We start from the raw sequence: 18,604 nt of genomic DNA, 5'->3' as shown, positions 1-18,604 counted from the left end.
ATAGTCAGCTTAACTATCAGGAAAAGGAAAGAGTCAGGAGAAATACTGGAAAACTGGATTAACAAATGGCCTTTTTTGGTTCTAGAATATGGAACAGGTAGAGATGAAATCAAATAAAAGAGATATAGCTGATGTCCACAAAAGAAGTGTCTAACAGGGTGTCAAGCTGAGTGGTCACAGACTTAGCAATATTGTTTTGGAAAGACAAATTCACACTATATAACATACTTGCATTGGTAAATGATTTAATGAAAAACAGAATAAAATTAATCAGGTAAATGATTTTCACAATGGCCAAGATAAAGAAAACTACGTTAGCAAAGGAGATGCTTATGTCTCCCATCATGAATGCTGCTGGACTGTGTGTCAAGCTCCCTCACAGATAGAAATACCAAAAATCCCTGCTTATCTTTGGTTAAAGACCACAGATTGTACCTTGTCTATGCATGTGGCATCAGGAAATTATATTCACTGTATACCATTGTTTTAAGGAAAATATTAAAATGTAGAACCAGTTTAGTTCACCCAAACTATGTAATAAACACTTCTTTCATTGATGTTTTGCAGTGGCAAATAATTTGTTTATTTCTTCTGTGATACCTCTGCCAGGTTTTAATCCTAATATTAATGCACTTATGAATTTACCAATCAGTCTATAAATCATCTGGAAGGTGACACCAACTATGGTCACATTTATGTTCTTTCTCTTGTAGTTTCAGCTCCTCAGAGTGCTGAAGACTGACTGTTGGGATTAGCCAACCATAAGAGAGTACCAGACAGTGTATTTGTTGCCATAATGAGATTGAGACTTCCTTCCTGGTAAGTGGACAGCTGAATGACTCAGACATTTATCAAATGAAGATGGAGAACTGGTGGTGCCTGGAGGAAAGAATTATTTGTTATGGATAGCAGTTGACATGACATGATTATGAATCATGAAGAAAGCAAGTTACTTTAGGAAGAGTTGAAAGAAGACTGTGCAACATTTCAGACCTACCAGAGTCTTAGGTACACGGTTATCGTGATTTCCAATAACTGATCAAAAGTGATTCCTGACTGCTTACCACAAAAGGAGGCAGATTTACAAACTATTACATAGGCAGGAGTTCTACTATATAGAATTTATTATTTTTTTTTGTTAAGTAAGAGTCTTGATCATCTCCTTTATTCGTAGAAAAATCAAAAACAGCAAAGAAAGGAAACTGTCAGATATGACTAACAACAGAAGTCAGAAATGAGCTAGGATGTTCTAGGAGCACAGATGGTAAAGGGATAAGGTTCAGGTAACAGAAATAGCTATAGACAAATCTTTCAACAGGGTATGATAATTTTATGTTAATAATAATAATAATAGAAGAGCTTTTCTCCAAAACCCCATTCAATTAGCCCTGAACTGATGTTCATAAGGAGGTTCCTACTGCAGATACCCTGAGATCTTTGAGAATTTTATTCAATAGTGGATAAGTTAGACAGGATTTCTTCCAGTGGACTTACCAAAAATTAAGGAACATTTAAGTCAAGAAGAAGCTTTAAACCCTGTGAAATCCCTTTCATTTATAATACAGAAGTAATATGATTTGCAGGTATTCAATATACAAGGATTTTATTATTCCTTGTTTACATATTATGCTATGTAAGATTGTGAGTGATGTTCTTTCCAGTTTATTGCTCGGTGATAATCTAATTTCTCTGAGGATGTTTGTGGAGGAATCCTCTTCCCAGCTTATGTCTTTTGGTCAGTGCTTGCATTCCTTCTGTATAACCTTTACAAAACTCTGTATAAATTCTGTAAAATTTTTTTCTTCATATTCTTCACATTCTTTGCATTTTGATGATGTTGTAGAATTCAACTGAAAAACAAAATGTAATAGTAAAGCAGGGAACTGACCTATTTGTTCTGCTAGAGAGCTAGCCCTTCTTTGTCTTGTTCGTGTGAATAACTCCAATGTAGTCAATGGCTACAGAAAGCATTGCTGGAGGCTTCCATGGTACTCGTGTGTGCAGCTTCCTGCTTGCTTTCTGAGTAGAATCAACTTTCAAAAACACAGCATTTCAGTGAGAGATGCAAGTGGCTGTCCATTTGAAAACTAAGATATTATTCTGTATGTGTCTGAGCATACCTGACTTTAGATGCTGAAGTTACAAATTGTGATGTATGCATACAGATTCAAACACTCTGATATATGTACGCAAGCACAGTCAAAAGTATTTGCTTTGATGGGTGTCTTTCTAAAACACACTAAATTCTGCATTTCCATTGTTGTATGTGTAGCTTTTTCATTGTTATATATACAGGTTACTAGATTTTATTTGCTTTAACCTGTACAGTCACACTTTTTATATAACAAAAGTGGTATTTCTGCTACTGAAGAAACATTTTTTATTTGTTTGGATTTATTTTTTTTGTTTCCATAGACTGCTGATGTTACTTACCTTGTTAGTTGCTAAGCTAGCATTTCCATTTTTCCATATGTTCAATACATCCTGTGTCTTGCTACAGTTTTTGATAAGACATTCTTGAAGAATCACTTTTGTCTCTAAGAAAAAGCATCTTATTACAGGTTCTTGGCATTCTGTCTGAAAAAAAAAAAAGAATTTGTAAGTTTTACAATTAAAAATAAATAAGTAAATGTAAGATATAACTTATCACAAAGTAGATGGTATTTCTTTACTGGATATCTTTTCCTACTGTTCTAATACTTATAAGTATCTCCAAAGATTGGCTGTGAGAGTGTTAGTGTTAGTCAAGATCATTGTATTTGTTAAACGTAAAGGCCAGCCAATATGCTAAGATGAGGTGAGTTGTAGTGTCTTGGTGAAGAATATACAAAAATATTTAATTAGGCTAGGAAATTGGGATATAAATAAACATAGTGAATTTAAATTAGTATTATTCTTTGTAGTTCTTACATTTTCATTCAGAGGTGTGAATTCAGAATAGGTAGGTGAGAAGTGAAATAAAGAAGAAGCAGCAGGGCTACTTTCTCCACCAAGTCAACAATAAAGCCAAGAATAAGTCACAGGCTGTCTGACCGTAAAGAAAAACTTTGTGACATTGTCAGCTATTAAGTTAGCCATTACAATGGATGGATCTCTGTCTCAGCTCACTTAAGAGAATGTGTGTGTGGATATGAATGTGCATGTTTTGTGACCTTTTTTCTGTCATGTACAGGGCTAACTGTACGGACACATCAGACTATGCTTCCTCAGGCTTGCCAGATCCACTGAATACATCAGCGTTACCATGTTCTGCATGCACACTGAGGCTATTCTGCACTGAGGTAGTCAGTCCATCATTTCCAAGAAATCTTTGATTAACTATTTATGCGCAGTATTCATGTATTGTCTGTTTGGCACTCTTCTTGTGTGAAAACTTTTTGGTCAGGAAAGCAGTGTCTCAGAAGCAGGCTGCTACCACAGTAATCAATCCAGCCAATTCCACCAGGGCTATACCTAAAGTGATATATTGGAGTGGGATATTGCCTGGATTCATTTTCTTGGTGGGATGCATGTGTTCCATGGAGTGCAGACTGAGTTCCACAGCTACAGGTTATGAAAAAGTCTCTTTAGGAATGAAACTACTTGTAAGATCATCATATTTTACATAGGGTACTATGATTGTATGAATAATTATATTGGCAAATTAACATAATTCATCCCTTGCAGGATAATTTATAACCTACAACTACTAGAAGTCTAAATCCTTGAGAGTACCTAGGTATTTGCTGTTGAGCTAAGGAATGACAAAAGATGAGAAATGCACAGGTAGATATATTCCGTATTCCACTTCTTCAGTATTTTATTCCATAAAACAGTGCATGGTGTTAAATAATCATCTTTGTAAGTATTTCCTTTTTCACTTTTTTCCTCCCTCAAATTAGAAATTGACACCAACATTATTTTAACAGGGTTTGTTTGAGATAATTTTGGATCATGCCTTTTAATAGACTAATTTTAATAGCTGATGTTTCAATAAAAATAATACCTGCTTACATAATTTATCATAAATACTTAACAAAACTGTTTCTTCCAAGGCAAATTATTTGATTGCTGAAACTTTTATCAAATATAACCAAGGCTGCCTTGGGAGTAATTTGTAGTGAAGAAATTAAGCTAATATATTAGACCAATTGTGGTAAAATTTTGACTTTACTTACATCCTCATCTGTGTCTGCAGTATATAAGCTGACATCAATGTCCTAAAAGAAAACAAGTTAGAATTTTGAACATCATTAACTAAGTTTTATAGATAATAAAGTTAACTGCAAGACATGGATTAGCTCCAAGTAAAAAGGCACAATCCATCCAGGTACTGGGAGCCAGCAAGCCAGAGTCACCCAGTAACCTGTGTGGAGGACTCATCAGAATACAGTCCCACAGTACTTTCTCCTAACTAGCAAACTCCCAAGCCCACTGTCCCTTTTCTTAGGAAAAGTGAGAAAGAAAATAATATTTAATTCTATGCAGTATTTGGTCAACCCCAGCTCCCTTCACCCCTTCCAGTCCTTTGCTTCTACCCATGAAACAGCATTAGACAAACACTATCCCTTTTCCTGCTCCCTGTCACTGACACTTCTCAGGCATGTACAGTGCTGAATAGTTAATTATGTCTGTTCTTATGACTATATGAAATGCTGACTTCTTAATGCACTTACTTTGGATGCCTTGATCTGATCCAAATCTTTCAGAACTTCTGCCCACTTGCAATGACCTGCTGCTGTCTTTGGTACATAAGTGCTAGAACAATAACACCAGTAACCATTAGCCTAAACAGTAGGTATACATGTTTATGCTGAAAACAAGACTCAGAGATTAAGATACTATAGATACATTGTTTACATGTATACATATGTAAATGTGTAGGGCAAGTATATTTGACAGATCATATAGCTTCATAAAAACTCTGTCTCAGTCACACACTGTATAAGTAGTCAATGAGTTTTTTGAAAAGAACAGTTTTATAGAACGTGATGCAAAAGAAGGGTTCATCTACTTAATGTAAAATTCCTACAGTTCTGTTTAAGCATACAAAAAAAAAAAAAAAAAAAAAATCACAAATTTCAAAGTCTCTTATACTCAATATTTTCCACACCCTGCTACTATGGAATTTCTACCTTACACCCTGTAGGAATTTTATAAATTTTATTTGCATTTCAGAAGTACTTTTTTGTGCACAGGAAAATTTCCTCCTGCTATGGATAACACTGTATTTACTGTATAATTAACATTGACTTTGTAGTTACCACAGGAAGAAGATGATTAGTCCCCTCTCATTCTTTAAAAGGCAAAAGAAATAGCTGTTCAGAAGAAGATACAGCTGATATTGCAGACAAATACTTTTCAGGTGTGTTTTCTGAAAGACACAACCAAGATGATAGCTTGTCACAATCTGATTTCACAGAATTTTGCTGTAGTACTGACTTAATTAGCCAGTTTGACAAGACACCCAATCAAGACAAGACTACCTGTGTGTAAATTGGAAGACCAACTGATTTGTAGCTTGCAGAAATATATAATCAGTTCACAAAACAGTTGGTGGAAAATCAGATGCTGAAGATGCATTGAAAAATTTGAACTCATCCTGGGCTCCCGGTTTATTTACCTGTTCATACTGCAGACTGCAATTTAATGCAGGGACAATATTAAAGAACTTTTGCTTTGTTTTTCTCCCTAGAGATCTTTCCCCTGGCTACCTTCTGTCAGCTAAATTCTATGAATTACCTAAAATTATAACATTACTTACAATATTGTCATTGCATAGATGAGAAACTGCACTGAATACATCAAATGCTATAGTTATGTGTCTAGATCTTAAATGTAATACAGTATATATTTATACTTCTTTATGTAGTGTATGCATATCTAATACTAGGAAGTGATGCACTGAAGAATTCTGTTAGTGGAGTCTGACAACTGAAAACAAGGAGGAGCTGTGAGATGTGCATTGACCATCAGTAAACATTTCACTGTGCACAGCCTGTGAACCTTTGCTCCAAAGTCACAAGCCCTTTGATTTCAGCTACTGCAGCTCCTTCACAGAGCTAGGTTAATTATCAGCAACTGTACTTTTGTTCTAAAGTTTGACATCTTATCATATGTGCAACACATTTTTGTTAACTGACTTAATTTCTTGAGCAGCCGTTTATTTACATACTAACTTAAAAGTGAATATTTAAGAATGGACCAAAGAACATAATAAAACAAGAGCTAGCATTGTGCAGTCATAAATATATTGAGATGAGGGCTCATTCCATATTTTGCCTATATATTGCATAGGGCAGTTGGAAGTAGATGATCTTTTTTAAGGTCCCTTCCAACTCGAACCATTCTATGATTCTGTGATTGTCAGTTTTGCAGCTAACTTACTGAAATCTGCCTTATCTACAGGCAAATTTGTAAAAAATATTCTTTTCTTAAATAGAAAATGTTTTAAATACATTACAAATATTTTGTTTTCAAAACCCATAGATATAGCTGAAATAGCATAATAACCTAATCAGTACATAAATTTCCACACTCTATCAGGTAAAGCAGTGCCGGACCCTTTTATCACATTTGTCCAAAACCTGTTGAACAAGTTTATACATGAATGATAAACAGATAATCTAAATTACAATAAGACCACAGCAAGTAATTATCTCATCTATTTTTTGAACCATTTCAGTAGCGATAATGTTGTGCTGTTACCCAAAGTATGAGCTAAATCATTTTATTACAGTGTGACAGAAAGGCTGTAAACTTCCGCAGTTAATATTGTTTGATCTAAAATTATTCATGGTTAATTTTGTTTGTTTGTTTGCTTGTATATAAATCTGCACACTGACTGTTTTGATTTGCCAGTCATTAAAAGAAGATTTGTTTATGGCTTTTAAAGAATTTATTTACTTGAAGTTCAAAAGTAGCCTTTTGGGGAAACCTCAGGTACATTTAAAGAAATGGACAAACTGATTTGTTGGATACAGCTGAAGAAAATAGTTTTTAATCCCATATCTAAATTTCTTAAAATATTTTAACAAAATTATTTAAAATGTATTAGAAACGTTTAAAAATTAGTAAATATTTTGATAATTTTACAAGCTAATTTTTATCAAATGAGGTGGCTACAAATGAAAATATGAAAGACTTATGTTGGGCCCAAAAGCACTTACCAGCTTTTTGTTTCATAGTTAATATTATGGGGCCTTAAAAAGCTCATTTGAGAGGGAGTTCCAGTCCAAATGCATTGTCAAATTTATGCTGTAGAAGGTGAGGAAAATGATACATTATAGTACCTATTGAATAATAGGCCAGGGTTATCATTAATTTGTCATTTGTTTCTTGTTCTTAATACTTGTTCACTATGATGACAACGGAACACTTAATGATTTATGTAGTTGTCTTGATCTTTGGTTTTCTTAAATACGGTAGGTAACAATTTTATTGTAAGGAAATAATAATTTCTAATTTAAAATAAAAGTTTTAGAAGTAACAGAACTTGTACTGATTGTAAAATATATACTTTAAAGTGTATTCCATCTGTTTATAGAGAAAGAGGTTCTTGACATCAAATAGATCAGCTGATGCATTCCTTTCAACAAATTAGGACCATTTTTTGAATAAACGTCTTAATTAGTTCATTCAAACTGCTACTCAACAACATAAGAATTGTTAGGTCACTTACATGTTTGGACAAATTATTCTCCTGCCTTGAACACATATTGTTGTAATGTAGATACTTTCCTTAGCTAGTGTCAGTTTTTCTTTTCTTACTCTGTTTAATCATTAACCAGTTCCTCCCAGTCTTCCTTATATCTCTGATACCCTTGTTTTATAGAAGCTTGAACTTTGGACAAGGGAGCAAGCAGCTCATAGTCAAACACACATTTTCATCTGTAGCTTTTGTTCTGATAAAATAAAGCTCTAGGTTAAGGATTAAAACCTTTGTCAGTGAACACGTGTTGTTCTGAGATACAGATAAGAGATATGATATACATTATAATCTGTTTGGGAAAGGAATACTCTTGTTTTATGTAATGAAGTTAAAATTAAGCACTTTGAAAGCAGACACCACTGAGTAAAATCTAAACAACAGTAGTACTTTTTTTTTTAATATTTACTTATTATAAGTAATTTTATTTTTTTTTAACAAGAAACTGGGGCACATGCTGAATTGCTTACCTTGTGCACAGCCTAGAGCAGTTGCATGTCTCATAGGATAGTTCTACACGCGATCAAACATGGGGTAAAGGTTGGACTTGATGATCTTAAAGGCCTTTTCCAACCTAGTTGATTCTATGATTCTATGAATCCTCATCTGCTCCACTGTTCTTGGGAACAAGTACCCTGAAGTGTACAATGTACTGAGATCTCATGAAGAGTTTATAAACTGGTGCTAGTGTTTTCACCTTTCATGGGAAATAAGGAGCTGGATAGTGGCAGTGTTTTCTTCATGACCGTATCATGCTGGTGAGTCATACTTCACTGTGCTCCCCTCCCAGAACTTTATATCCAGCCCTTTCAGAGTCCTGGATTGTCTTGAAGAATCTCTCACTATTTACAACACCACCACCACTTCCTCTCCCACCCCTCCCACCCAAAAAAACCCAAACCAAACAAAAAACAACAACAATAAAAAACGCAAGGTCTAACCTGCGTAATTTTTGGTCACTCTCAATTTTGACTTGAGTTCTTGACCCCTAGCACACAGCTTTTTCCTTGATCAGTCCTTTCTCCCTTTGCTCTAGGTTTACTGACTAGTCTCAGTGGTGCTGAGAGGTGTCACCAGTCCTTCCATTTCACACTCTTGTAAGCAAATCTTTCTCAGACTGCTCCCTCTGTAACAAACAGTATTCTATTTTTGTTCATACTTGGCTTCTTGGTTTCCCTTTTCTGTATGATGTGTTGCTATTCTTTAATTTGTTGCCACACAATGTTTTGTTTCTGCTGGGTACTTGCCTTCATCCTCTAGTGCTCTAAATCTTCTCTTTTCTCTGTTGCTGCTGCAAATTTCTCTCTAAAATCATACCACCACCTCCAGCTCTCTAGTCCTTGGACATTTTCTTAAGCAACATCTTAGAGATAAAGTATTTTTTTCAGATTCATTTTTCAGTACTAAAGCTCATTTTTAAGTACTAAGCTCTGCACCCATTCATTTGCATTGTTTCTGCAATTCTTCTCATTTAGTTTCTCCTTTGCCAGAATAATTACAGCCTCCTTTAGAGAACTCTGTCTCCTCCCCCAGCACAATATCATCCTGTGGCTCTTCCTCTGCTGTTCTCTTGTTTGTTGCCTCCACTAAGTAATTTTTTGTCCTCTTGTGCTAGCACAACCCCTTTAAAGGGGACAAGGCACCAAATAGCTGCACAACTATTGTGCTGCATCTAAGTTTTTACATTGCACATATTGGAGCTCTTTCTCTATGCACAGAAGCAAAGAGAGCATTTTTAATATCATAATCTATAAGACTGGAAAGAGAAGATGGTTTTTCCTATGTGTATCCTAGTTTTGTAGAAAAAAAAAACAACAAAAAAAACTTTTTAAGATTTTTTTTTTTTCAGAGAGAAGCTGTGGAGAGTAAAGATTTCATAAAATAATGTAAGTGACTAAAAAAAGGAATAGAGCTCATAAAGCAATACTTCTGAACTAGATAGCTGCTCCAGTATTGAGCCCTTAAATAAGTAATTTTGAAATAAAATTTTCATGGATCATGAGTGAGTTTTAGAGGAAAGACATGTTCTTAGTGCCTTGTGATGGAGTAAATGCTAGAAAACACTGCAAGTCAAGGGAGAAGACTCACTGAAGGATGTCTGTGTTTTTAATTCCTAAGTTCATCTACGTAGTGTAAAGGTAACAACCAAAGGGAAACAAAGACCCCTGTATATTAATTAGTGTCAGAATGTATTTATCCTGATGGGATAGAATTCAGAGATAAAAACAGAGAACCACAATAATGTACTCTGAAACAATCAGAAACACTGTAGCAGATGCGACCTATAGGTGCCGCCCTCTAAACAGACTTTGAGATTAATTTCATTTGTGTATCAGAGATGTTGCACATTCACAGAAAGTAATATTTTACTATGAAGAAATTTAGCACCAGGGCCTTAACTGGGAATTACCTTTCCCAATTTTTACAGACTAGTCCCATCTATCAAAAAAAATATGTTCTACAGCTCTGATAATTTCTGTTCTAAACATGATTTCATGCAGCAACCATTAAAAGTTGCTTCTTTGCTATCATGGTGCCTGAATACGTATGGTTCCACAGACCTTCTAGTTTCTCTTCTCCCTTCCTACCCATGTTTGCATAGAAGTTTATGAAATCGGCCCTCAAACTCCACCAGGTGTTACCAGCAGCTCTCCTCCTCAAAGTTTGAAGGCAAAAAGCAAGTTTTCCAAGTTTCTGTCTAGCTTGTGCTGATCCAGAAAGGAAGTCAGTGGAATTACTAAGTGTTAAACTGAATCACATGCTTGAATGCCTGTCTGGATGAGAGCCAAAGCATGCCTTAGATCATTTTGCCTTCAAGCCTTTATTTCACAAAGCTAAAGTGTTCTCTTCTGTGTTTAGCTAGAGTCAGACAGGATAAAGCATTTTTGCAGCTGTCATTTTAAAATTGGGCATTCTTTACATATTATTCCCATTTTATTACCTCCCTTTTACTCCCTTCCCCCAAGAACTATAGTTTTCCTTCTTTTTATTGCATAGTGGTGACTCTCTTGTAGAGTACTATCCTACCTAGCTTGTATGTGCTTAGTGTATGTGCTTGTATGTGCGTAGTGCTGACCTTCAAAAGAGTATTTTCAGTTATCAGCATAGCAGGAAACTTTCAGTTTAATCACTAATGCATTTATGTGTTCCTGGTTTGCTTAAATACTTGTTGATTTACTTTTGACAATCATCAAGTAAGACTTCCTTCTCGTATATGCTTTTGCTAATCGGCATTTATGCCAGAAAGTAAAGTTTGCAATACCTGTTTGAAAATTGTACCCAAAGGTCACAGAGTAGTTGCTATTCTGCTCAATACTTTAAACTTCAGAATTTGAAATATAAGAAGTTAAATATTTCCTTTGACCTTTTTTTGCAAAACATGCTTGGGACCTGGGGCTTATACCATTGCCTTATGAAGGTGTGTCCTACGTCTACTTGGCTATAGGCCTGAAAGGAAGCTTGTCCTTCATGCAAAGAATGATCCTATACCTTTCCAAAGGGCCCCACAGTCACAGCAGCAGTGAAGCCCAACAGAAGCACTGCAGTATTTAAGGCTGCAGTATTAGTAGTGGAATATAAGTATAAATATATATTCTGAAAGATATTCTGAAATATATATATAAAAATATATATTATATATATATTTTATTATATTTATATAAATATACATATATAAAAAATATATATTCTGAAAGAAAGTGGAATATAAGTATAAATATATATTCTGAAAGGAAGTTTGTCCTTCATGCAAAAAATGATCCTATATCTTTCCAAAGGGCCCCACAGTCACAGCAGCAGTGAAGCCCAAGAGAAACACTGCAGTATTTAGGGCTGCAGTATTAGTAGTGGAATATAAGTATAAACATTGTGAATTAAAAGCTTTCCTTTTAGTCTGTCTGCTTTTGCTAGTTTGTCATTCAGTTTCATACTCAATGACCACAGGCCTCTTCCACTAATAGCTCTGCTTGAAATGGGGGTGCCAGGTCCCTATTTACATGCTTGAGATACCGGGATGTCAAACATGTTGCATACTCCATATGTTAGACTTACCCTTTGCATGTCAGATCAGGATCTCTCTTAAGCATTTTTTGCCAGCTGGTGAAATCCAGCCAGAAGAGAAAGCTAATATATGTTGCCTTCTTTTTGCATCCTTCCATGTAATGTCAGTCTTCTCAAGGTACTGATCACTTCTTAAATTATGAAAGGTCAACTTAATGTGGTTCTGATGCAAATATATATGATATTAATGATAGGTTTGCTTGACAAACACTGTGATTGATAAATAGAGAAGCCCCAAGCCTTGGTAATGGCAGAATTTATGAGTTAAAGGCATAGTCAGTAAAGATAAAACATACAACAAAAAAATCTCATTTGTAGGGTACAGATGGTTGGCTTTGACCATTTATCCCCAAATGACCACCCTCAGGGTGAAATAATTAGTGAAAAGACCTTTCAGAGTATACTCTCCCAGATTAGAAAGCAGCTCAATCACAGGATATTTGAAATATAAAAGGCATTAATAAGGCATTAATAAAACACATAAAAAAAGAGGGAGAACTAGTCAGCACTGAAGTTTGCTTAGCAGAAGGTGTCCTGATCTACATATGTTAGGCACTCCCTGTAAACATTATTTGTGATATTTTTACATCACAGAAACAAATATCCAACAGGGACCAAAAATACAATTATGGATAAAATTTTTGTGTACTTAGGGATAGCATATTGACATGTAAACCAGTCCCAAACATGGAAAATTAAACAGTAAAAAGTATAAAGGATGTCATACTGATGCATGAGAGTTAGAAAATAGTTTTCAGAGGAGCAACTGCTGGACAAATATGTCAGTCCTAGCAAAATACTCATCTCAGAGACTAAATAATACATGCTAATACAAACAAACTTAGAAAGGAAATTATTTCTGCTTTATATTACTCTAAATCACTTAGAAATAACAATGCAATAAAACTTACAACAACTGAACAGTCATCCTCAGTTTCTTGCCCAGGATATAAGAAGATGATTATTGGAAAAGCTCTAATGTGTGCTACAGAAGACACCCGCTTTCATGTAAATTTTGAACGTATTTTTGTGAAGTGCAACAAATTCTGAGATTGCATGATGAACTACATTTTCTGTACATATAGTGGTGGATGCGATACAGTCATCATCATTATTTCAGGTTTTTTCCATTCGTACGGGTGATTGTTTTCCTTTGCTTCTTGGCAGGCAAGCCCAGAATATATAGAGGAATGGAAGAGGTTATGTGTGTGCAAACTAATGAGAGCTCAAGCAATAGTAAATTATAATAAAGTGGTTTCTGTATTGTAGCTCTTAAAAAAAAAGGAATAAATGGTTGTCATAGTTCTTAACAGTGCAGCACAGCACTCATATGGAAAACTTCAAATTTTCTTTCAGACAGGACGAGTCCATACGAGTGAGTACATTCATTTAGACAAAAGTACTTTTAAAAAGACTGAAAAAAGAACTTCACACAGATATTAAAAGCAGCTGTATATAAAATAATTGGCAATACTGCAAAGCACAAATAAATCCCTGGTTGCCTTTATATTATAAAGCTGTGTGGAACAATATTATTGAAAAGCAGTAAACTGTTGGATAAAATTACAGGTCTGCATTCTGGGATTTCTTACTTCATTGATTTAACATACAAGATGTTAAGCCAAAAGCAACTCAATTTGTTGACAGTAATTGAGTGATAATAAATGTTTCTGATATGTTCCTACAGGACACAAGATAAATTGTAAGAGATGAAACATATATTGTGAGTTGAACTCATGATCACATGGCAAAAAGTCAATCAATTCTATTAAATTAGTATATATCTATATATGAATTACTTACAAAGCTATGATTAGTCTTGTTAAGGAAAAGGAACATTTTGGGAGAAAATTTAGCCTGCCAGAAAAATTACTACTACTTATAAATTGGAAAGTGCACATCTTCAGATCAACATCAGTCAATCAATCAGTCTCATTTTCAAAACAAACTGCTTTCAGCAGCTCTCACTGAAATAAATGCCAGAATCAGCTGCAGGTAACTGGTTTAGTAAATGTGCCACATCCGCCTTGTGGGAAGGCATTAGAGGAGGATAAGCTAAAGATAATACATCCCCATAGCCTCTTTTCAAGCAAGTTTTTTCATCACTTTTGAATGGGAAAGCTAGGGATTAGTTCCATGTCATTCTAAGCAAGGGCTGAGATAGCTTTTGATCTGACTCACAATCATAGTCTTTTTTTTTTTTTTTTTGGGTGGAAAAAAAAAATTAACAAAGATATTAAGAACTGTGTGTTATACTGTTTGCCTGAGTAATACTGGGTTTGGTGAAGGCAATATTAGGCCTGCTGCCTTATATAGACTTCTCTTTGCTCTTCCACCATCTTACTGCTTGCTTGACACCAAAGGAAGGCAACACTGTGAAATAATTTACTTTGTTTTCTTTCTAAGACAAGATAATAAAGTTTGGTTTTGGCAGATATTCACCCAAGTGCCATGTAAGTTCCACGCGGTCTTTTTTCAAATCGGTTAGGCCAGACTTAATACTATTATTTGTTTTACACTTGCATATTGAGCCTGCACGTTGCTGTGTCTGCACATGGGGTTTTCTACATTTTGCTTTCAGAGCCTGACTGATATTACTGATCTTTGTCTTAGACCTGTATAGGCAGCCAAACAGTTTTGCATCAGAGTGGCCATGTAGGCATCATCTTGTTGAACATCTGTTTTATATTAAATCTTCTTTGCACAGCTCCTGTACACTCAAAGGACTGCAGAAATTCATATCACAAATAATGACTCTTCATTAGCCCCTGGTGTTCTTCAGGTAGTATGTACCTCGAGGGTAACTTGTAACAGGCAGATAAGGAAGCGTTGTAGTCCTTAGAGGTTAAAAATTAGGTACATATGCCTGATACGAATTAAAGGAGCACACTGAATTTAGAAATAGCAGAGCTGACCATAAGTAAAAGTCCTCTAGGTCTGGTGTCTCCAACCACAGCCAGTTGTAAATGCCAAGAGAAGAGTACACTGAAACATCCTCCAAAGCTTGTCAGATTCGGGGCTAGTGTTTTCAGTTTTATAACTTCTCTAGCCTTTTTTCCTTCTGTTTATTGGCATAGATAAATATTAGCTTTTTAATGGATTTTTCAGAATTTTATGTAGCAGTTTCTTCCATGTAAATATTTTTCAGCTTATATTTCAAACATTGACAGGCAATGTTAAGTTCTAAACTTAAAATCTAATGGTAAGTAATGTAAAAATGCAAAATGCTACACTAATGAGTACTTTTCATAATATAATTTTCTAAAGAGTACTGTTTTTATGAGCATGCGTAACCTAAGGGATCATATCTTCAATTTTTTAGGTTAGTTTGAGTTTTCTGAAAGTCACAATGTCACTGCCTTGAATAAATGCACATATTATTTTCAGACATTACAATAGAACAAATTCTGATGTTTACCCTTTTCCTGAAAACAAGTATTTCATTTCTTTGTGGTTTCAATCTGTTTATTTTTGTTTCAGTCCAGCAGGCACTACGAGAACATTTTCATCATTTACAATAGCTATTTCAAAACTGAGCAACCTAGCTGAAAAAGAGTAAACAAACTTTCTTCTCTCTAGTAGTTGCAAACTATGAATTAAAAAAATGCATGGAAGTGCTACCATTTACTAATTCTGTATACCTGGGACAATGTATCACACTTTTAAGATTACTTTTGGCACCAAGATGCATATAAAATTCTTCAGAGTATATAGCGAAGTTTCATCCCATGACCCAGGCTTGTGGTCAGCTGAAGGGATGACAAATATAATCTTATTCTTTCAGCTTCAGTAAGAATGAGGCTTTTGTACTACTCAAATGCTTAGCATTTTTTTTCCCAAAGATGTTTCCTTGTCCTTCAGAAAATCTGAGCCAAAAGAATAACCTATTACTTTGAGAATACATCTTTTTTCTTCTGTGTCAGAAATAGTTTAGCTAATTATATTAAATTCACACAAGACAAGATTCAAATATTCCTTTAACATGTTACTTCCATTCCCATTTCTTTGGAATTAAAGACTGACCAAAGTTGTAAGCGAACTACAAAACAGACAAGCAAGTAAAGACATCACTCACTATCTGATAGGATAAAGCATTGCAATAGTTAAAAATCTGAATGTGTATGTTACAAAAGTGCTTAAGAAATGTGGCTCATTGTTGTGTTTTTGGGTTTTTTTTTTTCTGTTAGAAATACTGAGTAGTATTTTTAAAGAAAAGGCTTATTTCCTTTGAAAACAAATTTAGTGGTTATGTGAACTAGAGAAAATGACCTTTTCTTTAGAACAGAACTGAAATATAAATCAAAATTAAGATCCATTATTTAAATGAAGAGTTTTTTGTTTGCAGATATTTCAGTCAGGACAAAACAAGTGTCTTAAATTGCTTTGAGATAAATCAGTCCAGTTTCTTGGATGCTACTGTACTTTCACTATGGTATGAGCACTCAGCTGTTAGGAAAGGTACTTGCAAAAACCTTCAGAACCTAGAAATCACAGGGGATAATTACTAGCCCTCCATCTTGTTGATAACCTTATTGTTGAAAAATCACTCCTACTAAGCGTAATACAAAGCTTGAGTTGGCACTCTCAACTTTCATACTTCAGTTCACTTTCAACAATTATCTAACTCAGAGTGGTAGTCGAATTATCCATTGGTTTATTGTTAAAAGTTGTCACATATGCACAGCACATAAATCTGTGTTATTGTCAAGATATTCATCTTTAGCTGGATGAAAACTACCAGAAAACTACTTTGTCCTCATTATGACCTATGTGTCTTGAAATTGAACACAATTTTAAATGAGACCTGAAATATTCATGTGCCATTTAAATTATACAAAATAATCTACAGACATCCATAGAATCTTATGAATCTGAGAGATATTTTCAGTTACATAATGGCTAGAGATGACTGGAGATTTTGTCCTTCAAAGAAAGAAAAAAAGAGAAAAAAAGGAAGACAGGAAAAAAAATAGTTTTAAAAGTAGAACTTGAGAAAAGCTTCACAAAGATTCCCTCAGGAAAAAGTCTCATAGGTACTTGAAGAGTGAATATATCAATAATGTATCACCATACATTTATAATATGTTCAGGTTCTGTTAGATAACAAATGTTAGTGGTGTAGGGGGTTTTGTGTACAATATACAAGTCACATCGTTTTCAGTATGGACTAATACAAAAGACAGAGTAGGAAAGCCAGTAAATCTACCTGGATTATAGTTATCCAACTGCTGAAGACTGTTTTCTCAAAGATCCAGATAAATTTGAGTACTAGAAAGGAGAGCTGCACTTTGTGTGCTGATCAGCTAGAGAGAAGGTAATTGGTAACAGTAGATAGCCATAACAGAATTTTTTACGCCTGTGTGGAATTCAGAGCTCTTTACTAGGTTTTCCCTATATTCTCTCTATCTTGCAGTGACTGGCTTCTATCTGGCAAGAAAATGAAAGCAAATGGCTTGATTTTAAACTACTGACTCATATGGGGAGAAATGATGGCATCAGCCAAGGAATGCATATAAAATCAATGTCTGTAGTGATAACTCAACTGTTTTATATTCCAAAAATATTTTTGACTAATCAAGGTAGGCAGCCATTCAGTTACAGAATAGATGTGGTAGAAATCACATTCATACCAAAACATGGGGTAGGTTCAGCCTATGAAGATCACCTTCTAGCTCCTGGTGTTATTTTCACATTTCCCAGCACTACTGAAGTTATGGTGTGGAACAAAATCTCTAGAAGGTCTCCTTCATCCTTAAGTTAATAATCAGAAGTATTCTAAACTAAATTACCTCATAATAACTTACAAAGACAACATAGATGTTTCAAGAGTTCTCCACTTGAAAATGGAACACGAAAAGAATCATGTAAGTACAGCAACTTGACACATTTTCCTCCAAAAACCGCTAGCTCCTCTCCTGTTCCAAGGTGCCTTCTGAAGCACTTCCTTATACAGAGATTTCTATTGAGAACAGTCTTCAGTTCTACTCTTTCTCCCTCTGGTCTTTGCCAGCTCCAGCTTGCTCATCACTCTTCCTCCAACACATATGCATACGCTGTGTTTCTGGCTGGAAGAATAAGTCAATCCCCCTCATAAATCAGGATTGCAGGGGCAGATTTATTTCACATCATTCAGCAGTACTACACCCCAAATGCTTCATCACATCCTGAAAAACTTTCCACTGAAAAAGTCCAGCCTTTATGAAAGGGTGGGAGTGTTACTGAGATGAAGTTGTCAATGCAAATGTCTCCTTAAAATCAGACCAAATTTAATATCTCCACTGTATTTCCTTCCAGTTTTACTATACAAATTAAGTGTGTGTTCTGTAATAAGCATTTGTTTCAACATTTACAGAAAATGAATGATGGATTGACTTACAAAAGTCTTTATATTTTAATCTCAAAATTAACCTACAGAGTCTTCATAAATGTACGTGTCTCTTACTCTAAATAGACTCTTTCTATGTGGTATTGTTAGCTCTCGTATATTTGAATTCTATTTTTAGAAAGAGTGAGTGCAATAACATTTTAACTATGAAATTTAGCAGGAACAGAACCAGGCATGTTGATTCATGCACCAATTAAATTAGAATAGCTTAATGCATCCTTTTAATATTCTAAAGCCTTATGGTTTTTATAGAGCCATGAGATCTTTTAAGATATTTTCTAGGAATAGGATTGGGTATAAATTTTCTTCAGTAGTCGTATTCAGACCTGATAGCAACACACTGTATATCAGAATCTCAGTAGTATATGAATGATTTTGAAGGTTTCTGGAAAAAAAGAATTTGCCCATTGCTCCTAACCATCTCGGAGATGGGGCAGATTTACATTTTCTAAATTTCCTACCTGCTTTTAATT

At 34.8% G+C, this 18,604-nt stretch overlaps 1 protein-coding gene across 8 annotated transcripts in view; it reads right to left on the bottom strand.

Annotated features, from left to right (window-relative positions):
* Nucleotides 1-220: 220 nt before the first annotated feature.
* Nucleotides 221-18,604, bottom strand: part of IL15 (interleukin 15) — a 30,354-nt gene continuing 11,970 nt past the window's right edge. For 6 of the 8 annotated variants that reach the window (XM_065687835.1, XM_065687845.1, XM_065687816.1 and 3 more), the window contains 5 exons: nt 5,244-5,353; nt 4,656-4,737; nt 4,158-4,199; nt 2,434-2,577; nt 221-1,850 (listed from right to left, as the gene is read on the bottom strand). In XM_065687835.1, coding sequence (XP_065543907.1) covers nt 1,737-1,850; nt 2,434-2,577; nt 4,158-4,199; nt 4,656-4,737; nt 5,244-5,353 — 492 coding nt within the window. In that variant the 3' untranslated portion in view covers nt 221-1,736. Of the gene's footprint in view, nt 1,851-2,433; nt 2,578-4,157; nt 4,200-4,655; nt 4,738-5,243; nt 5,354-7,660; nt 8,440-18,604 lie in introns of those variants that run through there. The other 2 variants (XR_010614472.1, XM_065687865.1) reach the window with 2 other exon arrangements.

Source organism: Lathamus discolor, chromosome 1 (genome assembly GCF_037157495.1).
Source record: "Lathamus discolor isolate bLatDis1 chromosome 1, bLatDis1.hap1, whole genome shotgun sequence".
Classification (NCBI taxonomy): domain Eukaryota; kingdom Metazoa; phylum Chordata; class Aves; order Psittaciformes; family Psittacidae; genus Lathamus; species Lathamus discolor.
The sequence above is the reverse complement of the archived record's forward strand: the minus strand, read 5'-3'. Positions and strand labels throughout refer to the sequence as shown.